Source organism: Ambystoma mexicanum, chromosome 6q (assembly GCF_040938575.1).
Source record: "Ambystoma mexicanum isolate Mex_15411 chromosome 6q, UKY_AmexF1_1, whole genome shotgun sequence".
In the NCBI taxonomy this organism is placed as follows: domain Eukaryota; kingdom Metazoa; phylum Chordata; class Amphibia; order Caudata; family Ambystomatidae; genus Ambystoma; species Ambystoma mexicanum.
The window spans coordinates 1,597,414,989-1,597,436,835 of record NC_090937.1 but is presented as its reverse complement, the minus strand read 5'-3'; the positions used below and the strand labels follow the sequence as shown (position 1 = coordinate 1,597,436,835).

The following is a 21,847-nucleotide window of genomic DNA, read 5'->3' as shown; positions in this document are numbered from 1 at the left end:
GGGCAGTCCCCCGAAATGTGTCCATTTACCAAATAGATGTTTCTTTTTAGCAGTTCTTGCCTTCAAAGTAAACCTCTCTTCACTTGCTGGGTGGCTGAGGGAGACGTATCTTCAAAAAGATCTTTAGCGACATCAAAACAGTGGATATTTAAATCACCACAGGCCAGGATCTCCAGATTTGGGTAATCAGCTCTTGCGTCGTCGTTCAGATCAAACACTGTAGCTGTGAATTTCTCATTCCACTTTGAAGCCACATTCCAATATAGATTTATCAGCATTATCATCTTGGTGTTCCCAGCCGTTAATGGTCCCAGTCTTAATAATATTTCCTGGATCAATAGTGAGGGCTGGAATTCAGTGACAATCTCAAAGCCTCTACCTACTCGGAGTGCTAAAAGAAGGCCTGCCGTCGGCCTACCATTCAGGCTTTTTTCCATTGCGTTGAAAATTATGGAAAAGCCCTCCAAAAGTGGTGGGGACCTCAGCTTCATTTCCTGCAGGCGAATTATGTCCAGATCTTGTATATTTGGGATGCCTTCCCCAAAGATGTGAAGGAAATCCTGTGTGTTCCAGCTATAGATTTTTATTCGGGCGATCAAACACTGCAGATGTTCGATCCCTCCCAATGGTACAGGCTATGAACTTTTGTTGCCCGTAGCCAGGGCAACAACCACTCAACTCCAATCCTCTGTACTCTGATTGCAGCGTGACCGCAAAGGACGACTCTGCTGCCTGTTTACTTTAGCAGATAGTAGAGAAAATAGGGCAAGAACCCTCTTTTCTTTATTGGCGGATGGCCTGACTCCACGGGGTAAATGAGTAGTAGAAAGGAAGGACATAGAGAAAAGGCTACCCCTCTCTTTGACACACAGGAGTTGCAAGCAAACCTACAGAAGGCTAGGAATTATTGTGAACTAGTCATTTGATCACACAAAGTGGAAATAATACTGACATTGCTACTTATAATACTGTTACTAACCTGACCATGTACGGAATTGTATTTTCTACGCTCAGTACATGACAAGTAATTATCCTTTGTTTTTATTATGCTTCTTAAATGAAAATACATTTTGTTTTATCAGTATTATTTCCACTTGCCTTGACTCTATGTCCTTCCTTTGTTTACTTTAGCAGTAAGGGACTGAGAGGGCGTTTTTGAACTGGAAAATGTAGCCTGTGCGTTGTATCTTTGTGGGGACCTTTCGTCGATGCTCAATCTTCTTGATGTAGAAGTCTGAGTAATGTGGCATTGAAAAGGCCTTTCCTCTTGATGGTCCTTCCGTGCTGTAGTTTGCATGCAGTGGGTGGGGTTTATACTTCCCCGTTCATAATCCCTTAACCTGAAACCCAATGGGAGCAGTTTTGCTCCTTGACTCAGAAAGAAACCTTTCTTGCTTGCTGATGAGAGATGTCGTACGATTTTGTCTGAGCAATGTTCCTCTGGGAATTCCACCCACAGTATATCCTTGGATTTTATTACATTAAGGGCCGGGATGGTATTCAACAGACGCATGACGTTTGATCTATTCAATATTAAGTTGAATTTGATGAACAATGTTCTCTCCAAAGCAAGCCTGTGATCCCCCAATTTGTTTTTAGTGAGTTCCTCTGATTTGCCTGGTGGGAACTGATCATCATTTACTGCAGAAAAGTCGAATTTGACTTGGCAAGTAGAAGGGTAATTTTTGAATACTCTGCCCTTATTTTTACTATTAGTATGCATGGATATTTTCTCTTCCAATGTTTTGAAGTTCCTATATGCAAACAAGCTTCCATTTGGGCTTAGCCCAAGATTTATTTTGTCGTTTGCGTCCGACTTGTCAGTAAGGGGAGGATCAAGGTACCTGTAGTCGTCAAGCCCCTTTACCGAGAAGGTAACTTTTGCTGGCCCTGTTACTTGTGGCAACCCATTCTGGTCTGTAGAATTTTCAATAGATCGGCCGGAACCTTCTATAGGGGCCTTCATGAAACACGTAGCAACCTCTCTCAATTTTGAATCACGCTGGTAATTACTGATAGAGGGGTCCGTCTTGGAGGAAGAGGCTTCACTGCCCTCCATCGAATACGTGGAGAAGTGGAGAGATTTATTAGGTCAATCGACAACTCCTCCCTGCAGTCTTCCAACTGACAATTTCCCCGTATTGGATTGTCCTGGACTGCTGGCTGGGTTGTAGGTGGCCAGTTCATCAGAGAGTGTCGGAGGCGGCGGTAACGTTTTCGTTTCCGTGCGGCTTGATGGTCGTTTGGAGGCTTAAGTCCTTTCCTCTAATCCGCTTTGTCTCGCAGACGTGTCAGCTGCAGTTCCGCCGCAGCTCTTGCGGCTTGCAGCCTATCGGTTTCTGCAGGGTTTTCAGCTTCCTCGGCCGAGATGGGGAGGCCGACACCAGAGCCTCGCTGCCCCTTGAGCCCTTCGGCTGCCTCCTAATGCTTTGGGGCGACGAGTTCCTGAGTGGCACGACGTTCACAGCTGAGTGCCCATCAACGCGGTAAACGCCCTTTCCCCCTCTGTGGATCTGCTCTCTTCCCCTCCGTGGATACCGAAGTGATAGCCGGTGACTGCATTTCTACTACTAATTTTGTTCTTATGACCAACCGTAATTTTGCTCTCAGTGACCTCCTTAACTTAAGGATTTTGAACACAGTTATAACCATGGTTGCCAGTAGAAAGGGAGGAGCCTATGGGTTACGATCAAGGGACTAGGAGTATAAATTTGGTACTCCTGGGCCGCTTGACAAGCCCTTTGTGAGAACGGCGGAAGTGGGATCAGCAGGATTAGTGACCTCTGTTGTTTCACCTACTAGAGACCATGTTCTAGAGGTCTTGACTGCAGGGTGACCTTTCCGAGCTAGAACTGCACAAATCCGAGTATGATGCCTCTTCTCCCAAATGTCCAATTCAAGAACATAATTCTCTCTTGCTTTCTTATTCTGCAGTACCCATATCCTTAGGGGGTACTCAAAGAAATGATAATATTGACATTATGAAGTCTGCCCCTATTCCTGCTGTTTCCTTAGCCTTGGAAGCGTCTGAGAAATATACAGGCATTAATATGGTTCCCCTTATGCCATCTAACGCTGCCTTGCAAGAGGGGGTTATGTTTAACCCTTTTCAACCAGAACAATCAGTTCTTGCTCAATGGCCATGGTTTATGGCCAGCATAGCCAAAGAGGTACTCCTATGTATCACTCCTTTTGACCTTGGACGATTGGTGGAATCCTTAAATGATTGGGTGGTGGAATTACACTCCCGAGAGATAACACCACTCCAAAAACCAATGAGCCCCTTAGTCCTATTGCTGGGACTCAGTCATTCAAATGGGACAAGGCCTGTCAAGATAACTTTCAAAGTGAGTTGCTGGAGCAAGGATCACAAACTGACCCCTCCAGTAGGGAGCCTGTGGTGCCTATCAGTCCCATTATAGCCGTCAACAAAAGGATTGAAATCTCTTAATACAGACATGACCTGCTCTGCACCGGAACCACCTCCTTCTTCCCCGGTATTCACTAGGAATTTGGGTCAAAAAGTGCTTAAACAACCCGCATCAGTGAATGCCATCCGCAAGGTGGGATCCTTGCCGAATCTGACTCTAAGAAAGTGTCAAATGCCTAAAGTAGCTGACACTTTTACACATGACTTTGTTATGGACCAGAGAAACTTTGTTATCACTAATATCCGCAAAGCTTAAGGCCCGGAATCCAAAGAAGCTTTGCGATATAAGGTTCTAGCTTGGTTAAGATAAAGGACAGGGCCGGGGGTGGTCAGATTATCTGACCTAAATTCTCTTCATAGGTTTGACCTTAAAGATTTGTGTTCACATTTTAATAATGACTGGGTTGTGGGTCTAGCATTTTACCTATGTTCCTTAGATTGTGTAAATATCTCCCCAGGGGGTCCTCTAGGTGTTATCTAATTATTTGATGTATATCTGTGTCATGGAAGTCCTTTATGTATGTAGCATTTTAAATGTTTTTTCTTATTAAGCCTTTGGCGCTCACCATCTCTTAGGGTGTTAGTTTTCACCTTTCCATAGGATGTTCCATAGACTTTGTTGTTTGTTTTTTGTTATTTGTACAACTTTTTTGTATTGATGGTGTTTTGTTTTTTGTTCCTGCGCCCGTTAGCCTTCGGGTACCTTGGTGCGCATTATAAATTAATAAACATAAACATAAACAGGTTTCAATACACAATGCCCAATGCACCCTTTGTTCGAAGGTCATAACTGGTAGTAGATTTCCTATAAATCAACGAGAACCTCCTCCCACACTCAATAACGGACACACTTGTTCAGTTTGCTTCTGGCCTGTGGTTTGGCTGCATTCTTTGCCTTTAGCAATTTCTTCTTCAGGGCTAGTCTCTTGGTTTGAGGTGACACGTTGTTAACGTTATCCGACACAGTGAGTTTTGAAAAGATGTTGTATTTTTTTTTGTTGTTGCTGGGTTGCTGGTCATGAAGCCCCTGCGGCGGTTAGGACCACCTCTCCCACAGCAGGTACTCCTGTGGCGAGTACTTAAATCTCCTCAGCCACAGGCTGTTGAGCTGGTTTAGGGAGAGCCACTACCAATGGAACAGGAACTTTCCTCATGTCCAGATTGTCATCTGGTAACTGGACCGGTATTGAACTCAAAAACTTGTCCTCTTGAATGTGAATTATACTTTATTCATCATTTGCACCCCTCCGGTAAGATGTGGAGGAGGCTATTAGATTGATTATAGAAGTCTTAGAAGGGGTTTTATGATGAGATTCTCTCTTGGTCTTCTCCATAACTGCCGCTGTTATGATTTATTTGAGAATGTTGGTAATGTCTTCCTTATTTTTATCCAGTTTTCCCTGGATCCCTGTCACAAAATCCTCCAGAAATATTAGCTTTGTGTGCGCCATTGCAATGAGAGTTGACTGGTGCCTAATCTGGTCACTCATAGTTTCATGTAATTTCATGAAAGGGGCCAAATCAAGCCTGCATCAATAGTGGAGGGTCGCAGGGGCTGATTTTCCACCTCCGCCGCTTCAAAATCCAAAAGGAGGTCCTCGTCCGTAATACGATTGTTCTGTAGAGGAAACAGGGCTGCACTGGAACCCCCTGGTACCCTGTCAAATTTTTCTTCAGTCTTTTTGGAGGCTGCGATCTAACCTCTACTGAGGATTCTGCTCTCCTTTTCAGAAAGGGGCCCCCTTCACCTGCACCCACTTTGGGGCCCACCACCAACTGATTTGCCCATGACAAGGTTTCCAATGCGATGTCCCCCTGAGTGGGTAAGGTGGGACCCGCTGTTAACGTCTTTATGCTAATATCGCGCACCTCACCTGTTTGCACTGCGGGGACTGCTGGAGTGTGAGGCCCTGGCCTCTGGTAAGTAAAGTGAGACATTGTCGCAATGGTTTCTGGCAGCAGCCCTCTCAGCTGCCAACACTTCTTAATCGACGGCTCGGCCTGGTTTTTCACCAAAGCGTTTCCCTGGGGCTTTGAAAATCTGTATATTTTTGGGGGTGGGGGTGGTAATAATAATGAAGTTGAGTCCCTTAATGCGTCTGCAGTTGTAGTTATTTCATCTACATGAGGGGTTGACTGTGCCCTTGAGGGTGTCATTTTGGAGGCCGATGGCTGAATTTGCGGCACATTGATACCCTGGATTGCTGTTTGACTCAAAACAGCCTACTCCGGTTCCACGGACTCATGCTGAAATATCTGAGGGGCAATAGAGAGGAATTTGACCCGTTACCCAATGGGCTACCACTAGGGTTTAAGGACAGGGGCATTAAATCTGCCCCTGATGTAATGGTGCTTTCAAGAATATTCACGTCCGAGGCAGTTTTTGCCGTGATACACACCTGCACCTCTAAGGGGCACCGATTTGAGTTTTGTCCTGTTTTTTTCAGTCGAAACGTGCGTTGCCAAGCATCTCGCTCCTAAGTACATTTATCCGCAGGGATATTGTCGGAATTGAAGATTGACATCCAACTTTTCAAGCCTCCTGCAGGCCACTACAACTCTCACATAGGCCCCTGGTCACTGAATTGACCAACATCTCCCTCCGAATGCTGGACAAAAAAGGGAGGCTGTACAAGTCCTTGCTACATAAATACGGCCTGGAAGCCAGTTTACAGAAAAGAGTCTGTTTGTTATGACCCAAAGGGGGAGCCCACATTCCTTAAATTCACAGTACTTACAGTTCCCGGCCTTTGCCACAAAAAGGGCCGGCCACAGCAGCATGGCACGTCGGAACTGCGGACTGCAGACTGTCACTTTCTGGCACTTCGCGGTCCCACAATATTTTGTTACGGAGCTCCTTGTTACTCAACACAGCATCCACAAACACCTCTGCCAGGCACGCCTCTGCCTTAAAGCTGCAGGCAGGAAAATGGCAGAACAGAGATTTTAGCCGCACCAAGTCAAACACAGCAGATTCAGGAAACCAATGGAGAGCAGCAAAATGAAGCAACAGTGTCTCCTCCCAGTCACAGACTGACACTTGTCGGCATTTTGAGGCCACTTTGTGGTCCCGTAAGATTTTGTTACGCAGCAGGGGGTTGGAGCTCTTTCTTACTCAACCCAGCGTCCCCAAACACCTCTGCCAGTCACGCCTCTGCCTTAAAGCTGCAGGCAGGAAAATGGCAGAACAAAGATTTTAGTCTGTGTGAATAGCCGCATCAAGTCAAACACAGCGGATTCAGAAAACCAATGGAGAGCAGCAAAATGAACCAGCAGTGTCTCCTCCCAGGCACAGACTGACACATGCCGGCGCTTCGCGGTCCCTCGAGATTTTGTTACACAGCAGGGGGATGGAGCTCCTTGTTACTGAACACAGCGTCCCCAAACACCTCTGCCAGGCATGCCTCTGCCTTAAATCTGCAGGCAGAAAAATGGCAGAACAGAGATTTTAGTCCGTGTGAATAGCCACACAAAGTCAAACACAGCAGATTCAGGAAACCAACGGAGAGCAGCAAAACGAACCAGCAGTGTCTCCTCCCAGTCACAGACTGACACTTGCAGTCACTTCGCGGTCCCGCAAGATTTTGTTACGCAGCAGGGGGGTGGAGCTCCTTGTTAGTCAAAACAGCATCCCCAAACACCTCTGCCAGGAACGCTTCTTCCTTAAAGCTGCAGGCAGGAAAATGGCAGAACAGACATTTTAATCTGTGTGAATAGCCGCAGTCAAACATAGCAGATTCAGGAAACCAATGGAGAGCAGCAAAATGAACCAGCAGTGTCTCCTTCCAGTCACATACTGACACTTGCCGGCACTTCTAGTTGGTGTGGGAGTGCTACACCACAAGACCTCCATATACCACCCAAAACCAATGGTATGGTTGAAAGATTCAATCGCTCCCTCATTTAGGCAGTGGCGGTGACCAGGAGAGTGGGGTAAAGTTGGGACAAAGCTGTGGAAAGGCAGATGTGTGCATACAGATTAGTGGCTGGTATCCCTAAAGGTGCTGCAGAGGAGGAAGCTGCATTGTGCGATGTGACCCCCACATAATCAACCAAATCGGTATCTTGGCTCAATGTATCTTGGCTCAATGTATCAATTCTGGGTTTTCCCCTGTGTATTGAGCATAGAAATCCCATGACTGCTCTAATCAAGTTCAAGTGGCAACTTTGTGGAACTCCCTGCCAGATCAAGATGACCAGTTCTCGTTTGGAATTTTGAAAGTAAATGAATGCACTTCTGTTCTGGTGATCATTTTGCCATTTACCGTTTTGGTGCAGGAAAGCAAGCGCTTGATGCCCTTTTGTTGCCTTTAATGTGGTACTTGTATTGTGTTCAACAACATCATGATCATCATAGACAGTTGCAGACTTGGGACAATTGTTCAGTGAAACCTGGTTGTAATTGATTGTCTTTGGGTTTGGTTAGTAGAAGTGGAACACTTTGCAAAGTTGCTAATACAGTTTCAGTGCTGTGAAGGGGGTCCTCTAGGAATACTGTCAGGTGTGCTATATATAGTATATTAAGTATCACAAGTGGCCCCTCCCTAACCAATTAACAGGAGGAGATGGACTCACCAAAAAGCATGTGTGTCGTTTGTGCGACCTAGGAAACAGATACAAGCTTCAGATACCAACTGCATTGATAATGGTACTGGAAAGCAGGAATGTTTGGAAGCTTTCAGGCCATATGGCTGACTAATTGACCCAGGTATCTGTGAGCAGAAATTAAATTGCATTTTAACACTCCACAGCCCCCTCGAAATATGCAGGTTACCTTTTTGTATAAAATCACCTACACATTTTTAAATGCACCAGTTACTGTATACACAAAGGTGGCCTGCATATTTCGGCTGTGTGGTGGTACAATTGATATGCTGGCCTGAGACCATACAAATATCACTGCTAGCAGCATGTGTGATGCTCTCTGCACCCATAGGCAGTTTACCCATATGTATTTATTTTACATTTATATGATCGCACTCACCCTGGGGCGTGAAGGCGCTACTTACAGACAGAGACAGGGGAAAGGAGATGCAGTATGATGTCCGGTGAAGTCTAGGTGAATAGATAATTCTTTAGCTGTTTCCAGAACTTGTAGAAGGATGGTTCACCTCTCAAGCCGGCAGGGAGTGAGTTCCAGAGCATAGAGGCAGAGACAGCAAGGCTGACACTACCCATGTTGGCTCTGTTGTATCTTGGCGTGGATAGTCGGTTGCAGTAAGTGAGGCATGCAGGTCCGGTTTGGTTAGTCTGAGGGCCAGATAACTGGGGGCGGTGTTTGTGAGGCAGCGATGAGTGATGGTTATGATTTTGAATTTTAGACTTTCTCTGATGGGGATCCAGTGTACCTCTTTTCTGGCAGCAGTGATGTGGTCATGTCTGTTCAGGCCAAGGGCGGCTCTGAGGGCAATTTTCTTTATAGTTTGCAATTTAACATGTGCTTCCCAGTAGGACATTGCAGTAGTCTAACTTAGAGACGACTAGGGAGCGAGCAGTGTTGATGCAATTGACACTGGATAGGAAGGGTCTACTGACATTGATATGTTTTGTGGTGTACGCTGCTGCCGACGCTATGAAGTTGACATGGCGTGACATGTTTAGGGTGATGTTTAAGTGGATGTTGAGCGTTTTAACGGCTGGAGAGATGTGGATGGTGTGATTGTCCATGGTGAATTCTTGGTAGTCTGGGCTAAGTTTGGAGAGGTGGGAGTGGTTGCCTAGAAAAAGGAGTTCAGTTTTCTCATCATTTAGGCATAGACGATGGGTGGCCATCCAGGTTTGAGTGGTTCGTAGATAGCAGTCACTTTCTGAGAGTCAGTATGGTGGCTGCCGGTGAGAGGGTTGAGGATCTGGGTGCCGTCTGCATAATTAGTGTACTTAATGTTGACACACAGGAAGCTTGGGGTACTCTGCAGGTGGAAGCTGTAGCACTGGAGGAATGTTTGTCAGAAAAGACTCGGAGGAGCGGTCAGCCAAGAAGGATGCACTCCATTTGGTTGTGTCTGGTGAGAAGGTGGCAAAGGCATTGCAGTGGTGGCGTAGGATGGATTGGTCGACAAGGTCAAAAGCTGTGGGTGGGAGCGGTAGGAAAGGGGACAAGGAGAACGCGGAAGAACACCATTAAAAGAAATCATACTAACAAAAAGAGACAAACTAAATTCAAACAAACGGTGTTGATGAAACCACATAGAACCGTTAAACTGCACTCATGGCTTCCCCATTCTTACAAATAAAAACCTCAGTAGTCCTCCTGAAATCAAACTCGGCAGGATGAAACTACATTCACATTTCTTGCATGACACACTATTCCCCTGCCCAATAGGCTTTTCAGAGGTCCATGTCTGTTACGAATTCCCATACGTCTATAATACATAATGTGTTGACCTGTGAACAATGACAACCAGGTGTATGCGTTCCTAACGTGTGGCTGACTCTGCTGGTCATACATGCAATCTTATTAATCTACTGAGATAACATTAACAGATGTACAGGACTACAATTCCTGTGGTTAACACACCAACAACAAGCCTCACAAGACCCATCACTTTCTCCTAAAATCTCTCTCCCTTCTGAAGCCTTTTAAGTTATTTTGAGTATGTTTTTTCCCTACGAATCAGCCTGAACCTGCTCAAAGTTCTTCCTAACATCACTGAAGATGTGCAATTCATAAAGGAGATTAATGCAGATTCAGGCTGCAAGAAAAACCCTTGAACCTACCCCAATCTTACTAGAAGATGTGCAGTAGCCATCTGATCCTGTTTTGACAATGTTCTCCCAGGCTTACTGGTTAGCCACCACACAAGTAAGCACTGGGACAAGTCAGAGGAATATGGAGGTAATGATCTAGCACCTCCATGCTCTGGTGTGTCATCTATCGCTTCAGAGGTTTGTGGAGAAGGACCATCAGTTCTCTTGCTGTGAGTGACTTGGATAGAGTAAGGCACTAATGCCATGCCATATCAGGCACAAAATCACTGAGCAATATAAAGGTTTTGCAGGATCTCCTTTTGATGGGCTGCAGACAGGGACAGATGTAGACTGAGGTGCAATATATGTGGTCCTTCAACTCTCTAAAGGGCTGATTGTGCATAAAGAGCCCCTGTATTCGGCAACAATGAATTTAGGATTGGTCTATTCCAGGCAGTTCCTGCTTCTGAACCACGACATGGAGACAGTCCCCTAGAAGGTTGATGTCGGCAAGAGAAAAGACCCGTCTTCCAGGTACCCTTCACATCCCTGAGTGCAACGTAAGCAAACAGATTTATATACTAGACTCGACTGGAGTGGCCACTTCAGCTATCCCGATTCCTTGGGTGGAACTATTATCTGAAACCCACCAGGATACACAACAACTTTCACAACATGACTCTTAATGGGGCAAACTGCTTGTCCATCCTGTACAAGTTTGGTAACCTGGGCAGATACGGTAAAGCCCTCAAGAGGGCTTTACCATGTGCCATCCCCATGTGCCTCCTCCTGTTTCCGCTCCTTTCAGCTCCTAGCCCCCCTGTACTGGAACTCCTTACCTCTCTCAATCCTCTCTATACCTACCTTTTCCTTCTTCCCTGAAATCTCTCCTTCTCCATTCCCTGCCATGAAACCTTCCCCTCCTCTCATTCTCTCTCCTTCCCTCGAATCTTCCCTACGATCCTCTACCTTCCCCTTACCCTCCCTCATTCTCACCCTTATACCCCTTCTGTTCCCTCCTCCTTCCCTTCCTCACCCTTCCCTCTTCCCTCACAGTTTAATTGCTCTACTTACTGTTTAGTTGGTTTGATTCATGATTGTAAATTGCTTCTACTGTTATAATGTTATATGCATTCTGTTAAAATGTAAATCATTTGTATTAAAGCGCTATATAAACACAATAAATACAAATAGAAGAGGAAACCTGTGACAACACACCCGAATATTAACCTCCTTCACACAAGAACCTTGGTCTGGACAAGAGTGTGATGCCGCATGAGCTTTTATTGCAATTTCTCAAACACCAAGCAACAGTGCACAGATTACACTTTAATTATTTTAATTCAAATAAAAATGGCAAAATAATCATTAATCTTTTCCTGTATCATGAGAAAGGGTCTCGTTTGGTTTCTTTGCTTTTTGACTACGAACAAGCCTTGTCAGGCTTATTTCATCATGAATAGAATCTTCTCTCGTCCCCACTATCCACTTTAGATATCCAATCCGCTTCCAGAGGCTGCATCTAGGTCTTTTAAATGCTCCCGCACGTGCTGATTACCACAGTCAAGAAACACCAGAATTCCCATCTCCAGAGGTCCAGGCCCTGGCTTCGGTCCACTAACAAGGACACTTAAACTTCATTGTCTTTGTCAAACACTACCTCATTAGTAGACCAGACCGAGATTGGCAAAGCCTAGCTATCATTCACAGTCGCTACATCAGTTGGTGTGCTATGAGATTGTAGTGCTTATCACTCTGGGTGATGTCCTCCAAAGTTCACCTCCAGAGGCTCCATGCTCTGAGGGCACCTTCTTTCACCCGGGGGCATGTGATTGGAGCTCCAAAGCCATGCATGGCCTTTGATGATACATGGGTGTGAAGACGGGCTGACTTCTGAGTGCAGGCACACAGGGCACGATTCTGGGCCTTGAAGGCCAACCTCCGGCGCTAGAGTCTGCAGGGCAGATAACTCTAGACATTCCATAGTTACATTAAGATAATGTGCTCCTGTTTCTTGTCTTTTTATGGTCTGTCCCTATTATGACAAAGGACTCTGCCCTTGCTGCATGCCGGTTGCCATGTCTTTTCTCCTCTATGGATCCAGTAGATGTCATAATCTCTGAGGCCCACAGTCAGGCACTACTTCACACGTCCCCATAACAAACTGCACGTGCCGCAGGGTCACACTTTTATAGATCGGTATCACGCTAAGTGGCAAAATGGGCCTAGTTTCCAACCATCCCGGAAATCACAACTACCGGCCAAGCTATCTCGCCTGGAGATTACAGTTTGGTCCTTATGTGCACATGTTGTCTGCCCAGTTAAAGTTCGGTCTTTCTCACACTAGGGCGTGTTGGTCACTATATCCCATGAATCCTCAAAGGTCCCATGCTGCTACCCCTAACTATATTCCACAATATCTGTGAATATCCTACACTGAATGAAATTTAAATGGTAGAATTTAAAGGATGTAGAACATAGCAACCTTATGAACCTTGTGTGTCAACTGGTTTGACGTTTACTAAAATAGCTCCTTTGCTGTGCACTGGTTTTGCAAAGACAAAGCCAGCGTTTGAAAAGTCTTAAAGTAAGGTAGTAAGGTTGTATTTTGTAAATCCTATTGCTTATTGCAAGGGAACACATCAATTATTTGTGAACACATGCGGTCTGAAACCATAAGATGGCTACACACTTCGCAGGGCAGGCGCTAAAGTGGACCACTTCCAGGGTGCGTACAGCAATGGGTATATTTGGGGGTGCAGGCAGCAACCACTTGAGACAATCTCCCCTTGAAGTTTCCTTAGCAATTCAGCATATGGCTTTGTTGCAACCACTGTGGATCGAGAAGGTTAATGCATGGGTGAAGCCTGTTGCCGCTTGCCTGCATTCACTGCTGTACTCAGTGGGACCCCTTTGCCTTATGCCTGGTTAGAACATCAGCCACATGAGAGATTTCGGGTGGGCACTCAGTGTGGGGTTAACAAAGTGCAGCACTGCCACACTGCCAGCTGAAATTCCAGCCCCCATACTGAGCAAATAAGACACTTATGATCTAAACGCAATTGCACATTTATTTGAACTGCTTTTACTGCGACAATGTTTGGTGAACGTTGATCTGTAAACGTACAGGAGCTGCATTTGTGGAAAGCCTCATGTGGGACACCCACCATTAGTGTATTCTTTTTGTTTCAGGCTTTGACGGGGATGGAACACAGGCTCCTCCAGCCAAGAAAAGTCGGCCACTTTTGTGAAAGCCATTTGAGGACTTTTTGTGAAATACTGTTTAAATAGAATGTGCGAGTGCTTTATGGGAAAACATTCTCACAAAAGGAGCATTTTAAAGCAGTCTCCCTGGGGATGGCGACTGGGCCTTTCAGTTTTTTCAAATGAAATGGACCCGGAGCTTCAGCAGGCCCCGAGTAGCTGCCCCTATGTCGGCAGTCTCACGATAAGGCAAAACACTTTGCAGCACACATGTTACAGGTCGCCTTTGCTGCAGCACTCAGGCCGTCATCTCTCTTAGGCCTCTTGCAGTATCCAGCAGCGTTCTGACCACCCAGTTGCCTTGGCATGCTTTCAACTGTAGCAGCACGTTGCTGACAAATAGCAAATAATAGCTCTTCAGTGTACATTTAGTGATGTTTTCATTATACCTGATATACCAACAGGCGCATCAGACTGTTTTTCCCAACTGTAGGAAAGTGGCTGCCCTTGTCAAAATGACTAGCTATACTAAGCATACTATCTGAACTAGCCTACAAAACTCGGCTCTGGCAGGATATTCAGATCATAATAAAGGCTTGTCCAATCAGCGGGTCTGTATTTCACTAACTGCGTTATCTATCCACCTCTAATGGATGCGCGTTTTCCAACAATAAATGTGAACATCAAACTTGTTTACTTTGGGAATTATACATACCCTTAATTACACTTTTCTGAAATCCCAGCAGGTGAAATCTAAGTTTCGAAACAATGTACAGTGTTCGTGTTGTACTCAGTCCTTAATGGTGGCCGTCTTGAGCATTTCCCACAGGTAGCACTTTAACTAATGAAGTGGAGCAGGTGGGAACATGTATACTATTGGGCAGGTCATGAGCTTGCTGGCAGGCACTGCTCTGAGTTGCCACCTCAGAAGGTGTCTGGCACCATTGTATTCATTGTACTCATGTTCGTATGCACGTGAAATAAGGGGCCAACCTTTAAGGAAACAAAAAAGAAAGACATCAGGCATGAACGGAACGACCAGAAGTGCAGTGGAGGACTTCCAAAGCCTAACAGAAATAAATATTGGAGGATCCATCAGGTAACGTTTTCTAGTAGGGGTGCAAAATGGCAGAGAAGGTCTGGACGGAACAAGAGCCAATGATACAAAAGTTATTTCAAGTCGATTTAGGGGGCAAAGTGGTTGACTTGAGATATTATTAGTCTTTGGTGAATCAGGGAGCGGTATTAATGCTGGAGACAGCCTGATTCCCGAGCACAGTGAGGTTCACACAGTGACCCAGGCAGACCAATGCCTGGTTGAGGGTCTTTACCTTCTCCGTTTGAAACGTCGGGTGGGGCATGCTTCGGGTAGGATTTGCATGGGATTTTGTGTTTGTACCTTATTACTCGGATACCCCTTCCTGTGCCTCCACATTGATGGGATATCCAGCCCCTGGGCACCGGACATGAGCAGTGATCAACGTATGCAAGGCAAAACTGAACCCATCCCGCTCCCTTACTCACCCTACAACTTAGCTGGCCAGTCCTTTACTCCCTCAGATTAAAATCACCAGTTATTTTCTAATCAATCAATTGTGCACTATTATTTTGCCATCACCGAAGATTGCTCAGCCAAATTGGGATATTGGGTTGCTATTTCAAAGTCTCCAGACCCCACCACCCATCTCAGAGCCTATCCTCTCCCCCGGATGCACCGTTAACTCCAGCATCAGGAGTTTCTGAACCATCCCTGGAGCAGGTAGCGTAGAGGAACACCCCATCAAAGGGGGATTCAGGCTTCCTTTTGCCATTTTAGATTGGACCCTTTATAGCCCAGATGCGTTTGGTCTTTTGCCTCGTATCAGGACTAGAATCCTTTTCCATAGACAATCTGCCTTCTGGTATAATTTGCAATTGATTGTTATAGCATTTGGGGCACTTTCTCACCCCAGAATCTAGCACTGCCACGTTATACGGGACGTGCTAGATTCCTACCGGTCATTGACCGGTTCCTCAGCTAACTCCAGATGAGCACCTGCTGGGAAAACACACGTATTCATGACTTTCCTTCCTCATCTTGTCTTACTTCAGGGCCCCTGTCTCCGCTTTTCACCACAGTGCCTTCCATTCACAGCATTTTATTCTTGCTGCTGTTTGGCACTAATGCAACTTGGCATTTCTATAGTGAAATGGCACCTCTGAATCTATGCACCCATTCTTTAATAGGCATCGTTCTATGCTTGGCCAGGAAAGATAACACTCTGGAAAACCTCCACCAGTGGGTTTTTGACTCCCTCTATGCAAGACTGTGCGGCTGGGACTGTGGGGTTCACCTCTAGGATGTGAGAGAAACATTGCAAAGAACAGGTGGATTCCAGAGAGCCAGTCCAATGCTTAAAAATGAACCCATACACCTTCTCAATGTGTAACTCTCCAAATGCCAAGAATCAATGATAGGAATTGTATTAGAATGATATGCTGCAGAAATGAAAAAAGAGATTAGATCATAGCATGTTTTAGCAGCAGTAGTAATATATTTAGCTTTAAAGGTAGGTACAGCGAGTCCCATTCAGTTCTCCTTCTTTCTCATCTCTGTATTCCCAAGAGGGTGGTTCCTAAATGGCGCTCAGTTATGCCTCACCCGGATCCACATAGAGCTCAGCACAATCATGTGTGGCTACTCTACTCTACCAAAGACACATTCCATGAATTAAAATACAGATGCAGTAAAGGGGAATGATAGGAGATTGATAGGAGGCAAAAGCAGGCACAGTCATTTTTTTCACCTATGCTTCAATTTTCTATTTAAGCAAATCATTCAGCGCATTCAAATAGTTTTATCTACTGTTTTCTGTTCAGATTTGAACACAGAAAATCCGAAGGCCTAGGAGAAAACAGTGAATGTGTTACTGTGGATTACAATCCTCTTGTACGACCCGTACGTTATAATAGGAAACCCCTTTCCAAATTCCAGAAATGGTGGTTTGATAGCCAAATACGGTAATGATCTTGGCACAATATGGCACATCCATTAGAGCTTTCTTGACAACACAGCTTCTCATGATACATTTGCCTGGGGGAATCTCGAATTGCTGCGACATCGACACTTTTGTCTGCAAAGAGAAAAAGCCTTCAGTTAATTCGAAAGGGAAATCAAAAGTCACGTAAACTGCTTGTTTAAAAATCACATGAGGATACAGAAACAGTATTTCAAATAATCTATAAGATAGTTAGAAGACATCAGTTTTTATAGCATACATATTATGTCCTCAAACTAAAAGAGATATCTCTGCAAATGAGAAAGGATGAAAATGTAGACGGAACTGATGAAGCTAGTCATTCTCCAGCATGGGGTTTGGCATGGACACACATGCTCATGAATATTCAGGCTGGGAATCCTCAGTAAAAGAAAAAAGGTTTTTCACCTTCACTCTAAAACTGTGTTTCTCCTCTAAACCAATCACTGTCTTCAGGGTCATACGGCCCCATCCAATGATAGTACTCTTCCTGGACCCCGCTTCTAGCAGTCATCTTCAGATTTTTGCTGCACGCTTCAGTGTTGGGAGTCCTCGAGTTGCTCTCCAAGCTATTTGTAGGTTTTTTCCAAGTTCTTTTGCGGAAAGTTTCAATTTTGGTTTCCACCAGAGCTCTTGTGCTCTTTCCTCATCGTACGGCAACAGGCACCCGTTGTCAATGAAGTTTTGCACCCCTCAAGGGCAAAGATTTGTCAAAGTTTCTGGAAGGCCTTTTTGGGACTACTTTGCGCCGTCTGACTATGACGGAGGAAAAAAGGGAGGGAAGGGCCCTCTTCAGGCCCTGCATCAAATGTGGGCTACAGAACGTCTTCATAGAGGGCAAACATCTATAATGTCTTTACTGCCTGCACCTGGACCACAAGGAATTGGAGTGCGAGATATGCCTGGGCTTCTCGAAGAAGACAACGAAAGACAGACATGGCAGGCTGGCGTCATGGCTCATTTGGATCAAGGCACCTGCCCCGTGCTCTGAGCAGGGTCATGCCTCACCCAGCATCGGCCGGTTCGAAGATCGGTCTCCCTCTGGGAAGAGATCCAAGTCCTTTGAGGTCACCCCATCCGCAGAGATCCAAGATAAGGCTAAGAACCGCAAGTCCGATTCCACCTGGTTCACTGCAGATGGGGGTCTCCGCTTGGATAGGCCGGGATCGCTATCATCTTCCACCTCCGTAGCCAGCCTGCCATAAAGCTCCTCCTCAAAGAGAAAGTCATCCACCCCGGCCAAGTTACAGGAGAAATTAGATAAGCCGAGGCCAGGAGAAGAGAAGAAAGCCGCTCAGTCCAAGCAGCATCAACCGGCACAGCCAAAATCCTTGTCGAACACTCCGTCGACACAGGCTGTGAGGAGCACAGTGGCAGTAGGTGCTGATCCAATGAGGGTGGCTCTTACAGCCCACAGGGTATCCCTGCCTCCAAGGCACGACACGGCCGCCGAGGCAACAGCAAAGGCTGAAGGCACCCCTGGGGGGGAAAGGCACCGACCCAGGTCATGGGTCAACACCCTGAGGGAGGAAAAAGGGGGGGCGTGGAGGTCCCAAACAGCCCTCCAAGGTTAGCATTCAACCAATGGACATCTCATCCACGAATGATGACCAAGTGTCTGTCCATACGGTCCACGAGGGCGACGACAGCGGCACATGCCTAGAAATCTATTTTTCCCTTCTCAACCAAGGGACATATCCATGACATCCCGTCGACTCTCCACACCCTGGTGATGGAGATCCAGCAGAGGGAGCCCCCAGCACTGACACCTGTATGCCGCAGGCCTCTGACCAGCCTCCGCGTAAGAAGGGAAAGCGTCATCCGATGCATCCCCGTCAGCCTCCTCCACCACGTCGAGCCCCGACTTCACCAGCGGATACAGAGACACACACAGAAACTGGTACAGACAAGGCTACGGGAACCGATGAAGATGAGGACTTCGACCCGGTGGACCATGAATTACCGCACCTGGATGCCCCTCATAGAGTCTCTCCACCGGGCGAGGTTTGATCATTCCACTCGATAATCTCCAGGCCCTCCAAGCTGTTCCAGCTGGTGCCTGAGGGGACCACGGAGGAGGGCATCTTGTATCAGTGGCAAGAGTCCAAGAGGAAAACGATCATGGCAGTTCCCTTTCTGGGGGGGCATTTGGAAGGAAAGCCCCGCCCTAACGAAGAACCCATGCATGGCTCCAACCAAGCGAGAAAGTTTGGAGAAGAAATATAGGTGCTTGAGGTCACAACCGTCGCCAGACTCGGTAGTCTTGGCTGCCGCAAGTAAATGTTCGGCTAACCCGGCTTCATCATCATAAGTTCCCCCGGACAGCGAGGGGAAGAAGATGGACGCCATGGGGGAAATTGTGATTTGCATGGCGGCATTCACGATCAAGTCGGCCAATGCTCTGGCTATCTTGGCCTGATACGACCGGGAGCTTTAGTACAAACTGGGTCCGATCCTGGTGTTCTTCCCCAATAACAAGAAAAAGGAAGCTCTCGCCCTCTTTCAGGAAGGAGAGGTGGCTGTCGGCAGGATTGTTGAAGACCACAAACTTTCATCAGGACGTTCAGGCAAAGGTGCTGGACATGCCCTTCGACAGAGAAAATCTGTTCAGGAAGGCGGTCAACTAATCCCTTCAGGCCATTAAGACAGATACAGAGATGGCACGTTCCCTTGGCACCCTTCAAGAGCATCGCTCGTCTTCTTTTCTCTCTTCAAAGAGTGAATCGGGCAGATTGCCCAAGGGATTCTGCAGGTCATACAGACAACCTCCCCGATCCTCCACACAGGAAGCCTACAGAGGTTGTTCCCAGGCCTACGGTTGCGGAGGGCAGCATCGCCATCGATGCAGGGATGGGCACCAACACCCAAACAATCCTGAACCGGCCAAGACATCAGGCCTCTACTCGTGCACACTGGTGAGAGGCTGGCTGGCGAGGTTCGTCAGCGAGTGGAGGAAGATCACCACCAACAGATGGGTGCTGGACGCTCTCGCCCAGGGACACACCTTGGAGTTCCAACATAGGTGCCCACATATTCCATCGGTTTCTCGTCAGGAGCTCCACATCCCTCAGCTCCTGGAAGAAGTGCAAGCCATGTTATGGAAAGGGGCAATAGAGCTTGTTCCCCAACGACTCTGGGGCTCCAGAGTCTATTCCAGATACATTCTGGTAAGAAAGAAGACAGGGGGTACCTTAAGTCCCAAAAATTCAGGATTGTCACATTGCAGCACGTGCTCGGCCAACTGGAGGAAGGGGATTTTTTGACATCGTTGGGCCTGGAGGACTCGTATTTCCATGCCCCCATCCGCAGGAAACATCAAAAGTTACTACGGTTCATGGTGCAAGGCCAGCATTACCAATCCCTGGACCTGCCCTTTGGCTTGAAATCGGACCGAAGGATGTTTACAAAACGCCTCGCCCATCTGCATCTGCAGGGCATAGACGTATACCCATAACTGGACGATTGGCTGGTGTGCCCGCTCACAAGATCTGGCTCACGAGATCTGGCTGACGAGCACACGAAGGAGACCGTCTGACTTCTGACAGAGCTGGGATTCTCCATAAACTATCCAAGGTCCTACTTGACGCTATCACAGAACGCGCTGTTCCTCTGCGCCAGAATCAACAGTGTCTTGCCTTGTGTCGTCCTAGCAGCCATTCATGAGAAGGTGCAAGGACTGTCATAGCAACGATGGCCACGGAGCGGCCCATCAAATCATTGCTGGGCATGATGCTATCCTGCATCTACCTCGTCCGTCTCTGCAGGTTGCGGATGTGACCCCTACAGGAGTTATTGGGTGCACATTGGATACAGGTGTCCAGGATTTTGCGGACTAGATCGGACAGGAGTTCCGGCGGGTGTTAAAGCGGTGGAGGGTACGGTCCCACCTTGCCCAGGGGATGGGATTTCAAACCCCGCCATACCAGGAGACTGTCCCCATGGACACCTCGCTGGAAGGTTGGGGGGCTCACACCGGATGTTTACACGCCAGAGGTATGTGGCATCCAGAGTAGAAGGATCTGCAAATCAACATCCTGGAGATAAGGGCAGTATTCTGGGCCCGCAAGTCTTCCCTACTATCTCTAAAGTGCAAAGTGGTGAGGATCTTTACGGACAACACCACCACCTTGTTCTACATGAGGAAGCAAGGGGACACTCGATCCCAGGTTCTGTCCAAGGAAGCTCAGGACTTGTGGCATTGAGCCATCGGACAGGGGATGTTCCACTTCCCTCTCCACCTGTCAAGCGTCGAGAACACCATTGCAGACTCCATCAGGAGGGTACTGTTCTCCTGCCACGAGTAGGAGCTTTCTCAGGTTCAGGTGGACCGCCTGTTCGTCAAGTGGGGCAGAGCCCCGATCGATCATTTTGCCATGGCAGCAAACTTAAAATGTTCCAGCAGATTGCACCAACCGAGGAGCTTGGGGGACGGGTTCTCCTTCCCATGGGAAGGTCTTTTTCTGTACGCTTTTCCCCCTATTTCCTCTCCTGCTACATGTCATCAACTCACTCAGACAGTGTTCATGGAAGATGATACTCATCGCCCTGTTGTTGCAAGGCAGATTTGGTATCCAGACCTACTCAGCGTCGCCTCCAGTCAAGTTGCCGATAATTTCAGATCTGCTCACCATAGAGAGTGGTGCAATCCTTCATCAGGACCTAGCATCGCTGAGCCTGCGCGCATGGCTCTGCAGCCTTAGAGTTTTGAGGTTACAAGTTGTTAGTCGACTGCAGGGAAGTCCTCGCCAAAGCCAGGGCATCTTCGACTCTAAAGTGCTACTGCCTAAGTGAAAGCATTTTGCTACATGGGTCACAGAAGATTAGCCCCTGAGGGTCAAGGCTCCACACATTCTTCCATACTTGCTGTCCTTGGCAAAAGCTGGATTGGCTCACGTATCCATAAATGTATACCTGCCAACCATCTCACAATATCCCAGATCCCTCGGGAAGATCCTTGCTGTGGTCCCACAGACTCATCATGGAGTACCTTAAGGGGATTTTTCGATCTTTCCCGCTGGTGAAGGCTCCTGCCACGGCATTGGAACTCAAACTGGTCCTGATGAGGCTCATGGGGGCACCTTTTGAACCTATGCATCAAGCCCCACTCATGTTTCTCTCATGGAAAACGGCTTTCCTTGTGGTGATAATCTCTGCCAGACGTGTGGGTGAGATCCAGGCTCTATCCTGCAAGCAGCCGTATCTGACTTTCCACGAATCAAAGGTGGTACTGCGTACACACCCCTCTTTCATGCCGAGGGTTCCGTCAGAATTCTACCTTAACGAGCCCTTAGTGTTGCCTGTTTTCTTCCGGAAACCTTCGGCGCCGGCGGAGCGGGTCTTGCTCATGCTCGTGCCTTGAAGTTCTGCGTAACACGCACAAATATATTTTGGAAGACTTCTTAATTGTTTGTGAACGATGGTCCTGTGAACCAAAGGAAGGCCTTGTCCAAGGCTTCCATTTCAAGGTGGCTCTCTGGCTGCATCATGCACTGCCGGGCCGTCCGAAAGC

The 21,847-nt window shown here is 47.1% G+C and overlaps 1 protein-coding gene and 1 long non-coding RNA gene across 10 annotated transcripts in view; one reads left to right on the top strand and one right to left on the bottom strand.

Moving 5' to 3' along the window:
• The window catches only part of LOC138516882 (uncharacterized), a 215,808-nt gene that overhangs the window by 116,688 nt on the left and 77,273 nt on the right, over nucleotides 1–21,847 (top strand). For 3 of the 9 annotated variants that reach the window (XR_011282327.1, XR_011282321.1, XR_011282319.1), the window contains exon 4: nucleotides 13,310–13,928. The exons of 2 other annotated variants lie outside the window; for them this stretch is intronic. This is a non-coding gene — a long non-coding RNA (uncharacterized lncRNA). Of the gene's footprint in view, nucleotides 1–10,570; nucleotides 10,678–13,309; nucleotides 13,929–21,847 lie in introns of those variants that run through there. 4 more of the 9 variants (XR_011282323.1, XR_011282320.1, XR_011282324.1 and 1 more) reach the window with 2 other exon arrangements.
• Nucleotides 14,029–21,847, bottom strand: part of LOC138516880 (uncharacterized) — a 192,882-nt gene continuing 185,063 nt past the window's right edge. The window contains exon 4 of the mRNA XM_069632329.1: nucleotides 14,029–16,434. Within this exon, the coding sequence (XP_069488430.1) occupies nucleotides 16,228–16,434 (207 nt within the window). The 3' untranslated portion in view covers nucleotides 14,029–16,227. The remainder of the gene's footprint in view (nucleotides 16,435–21,847) is intronic.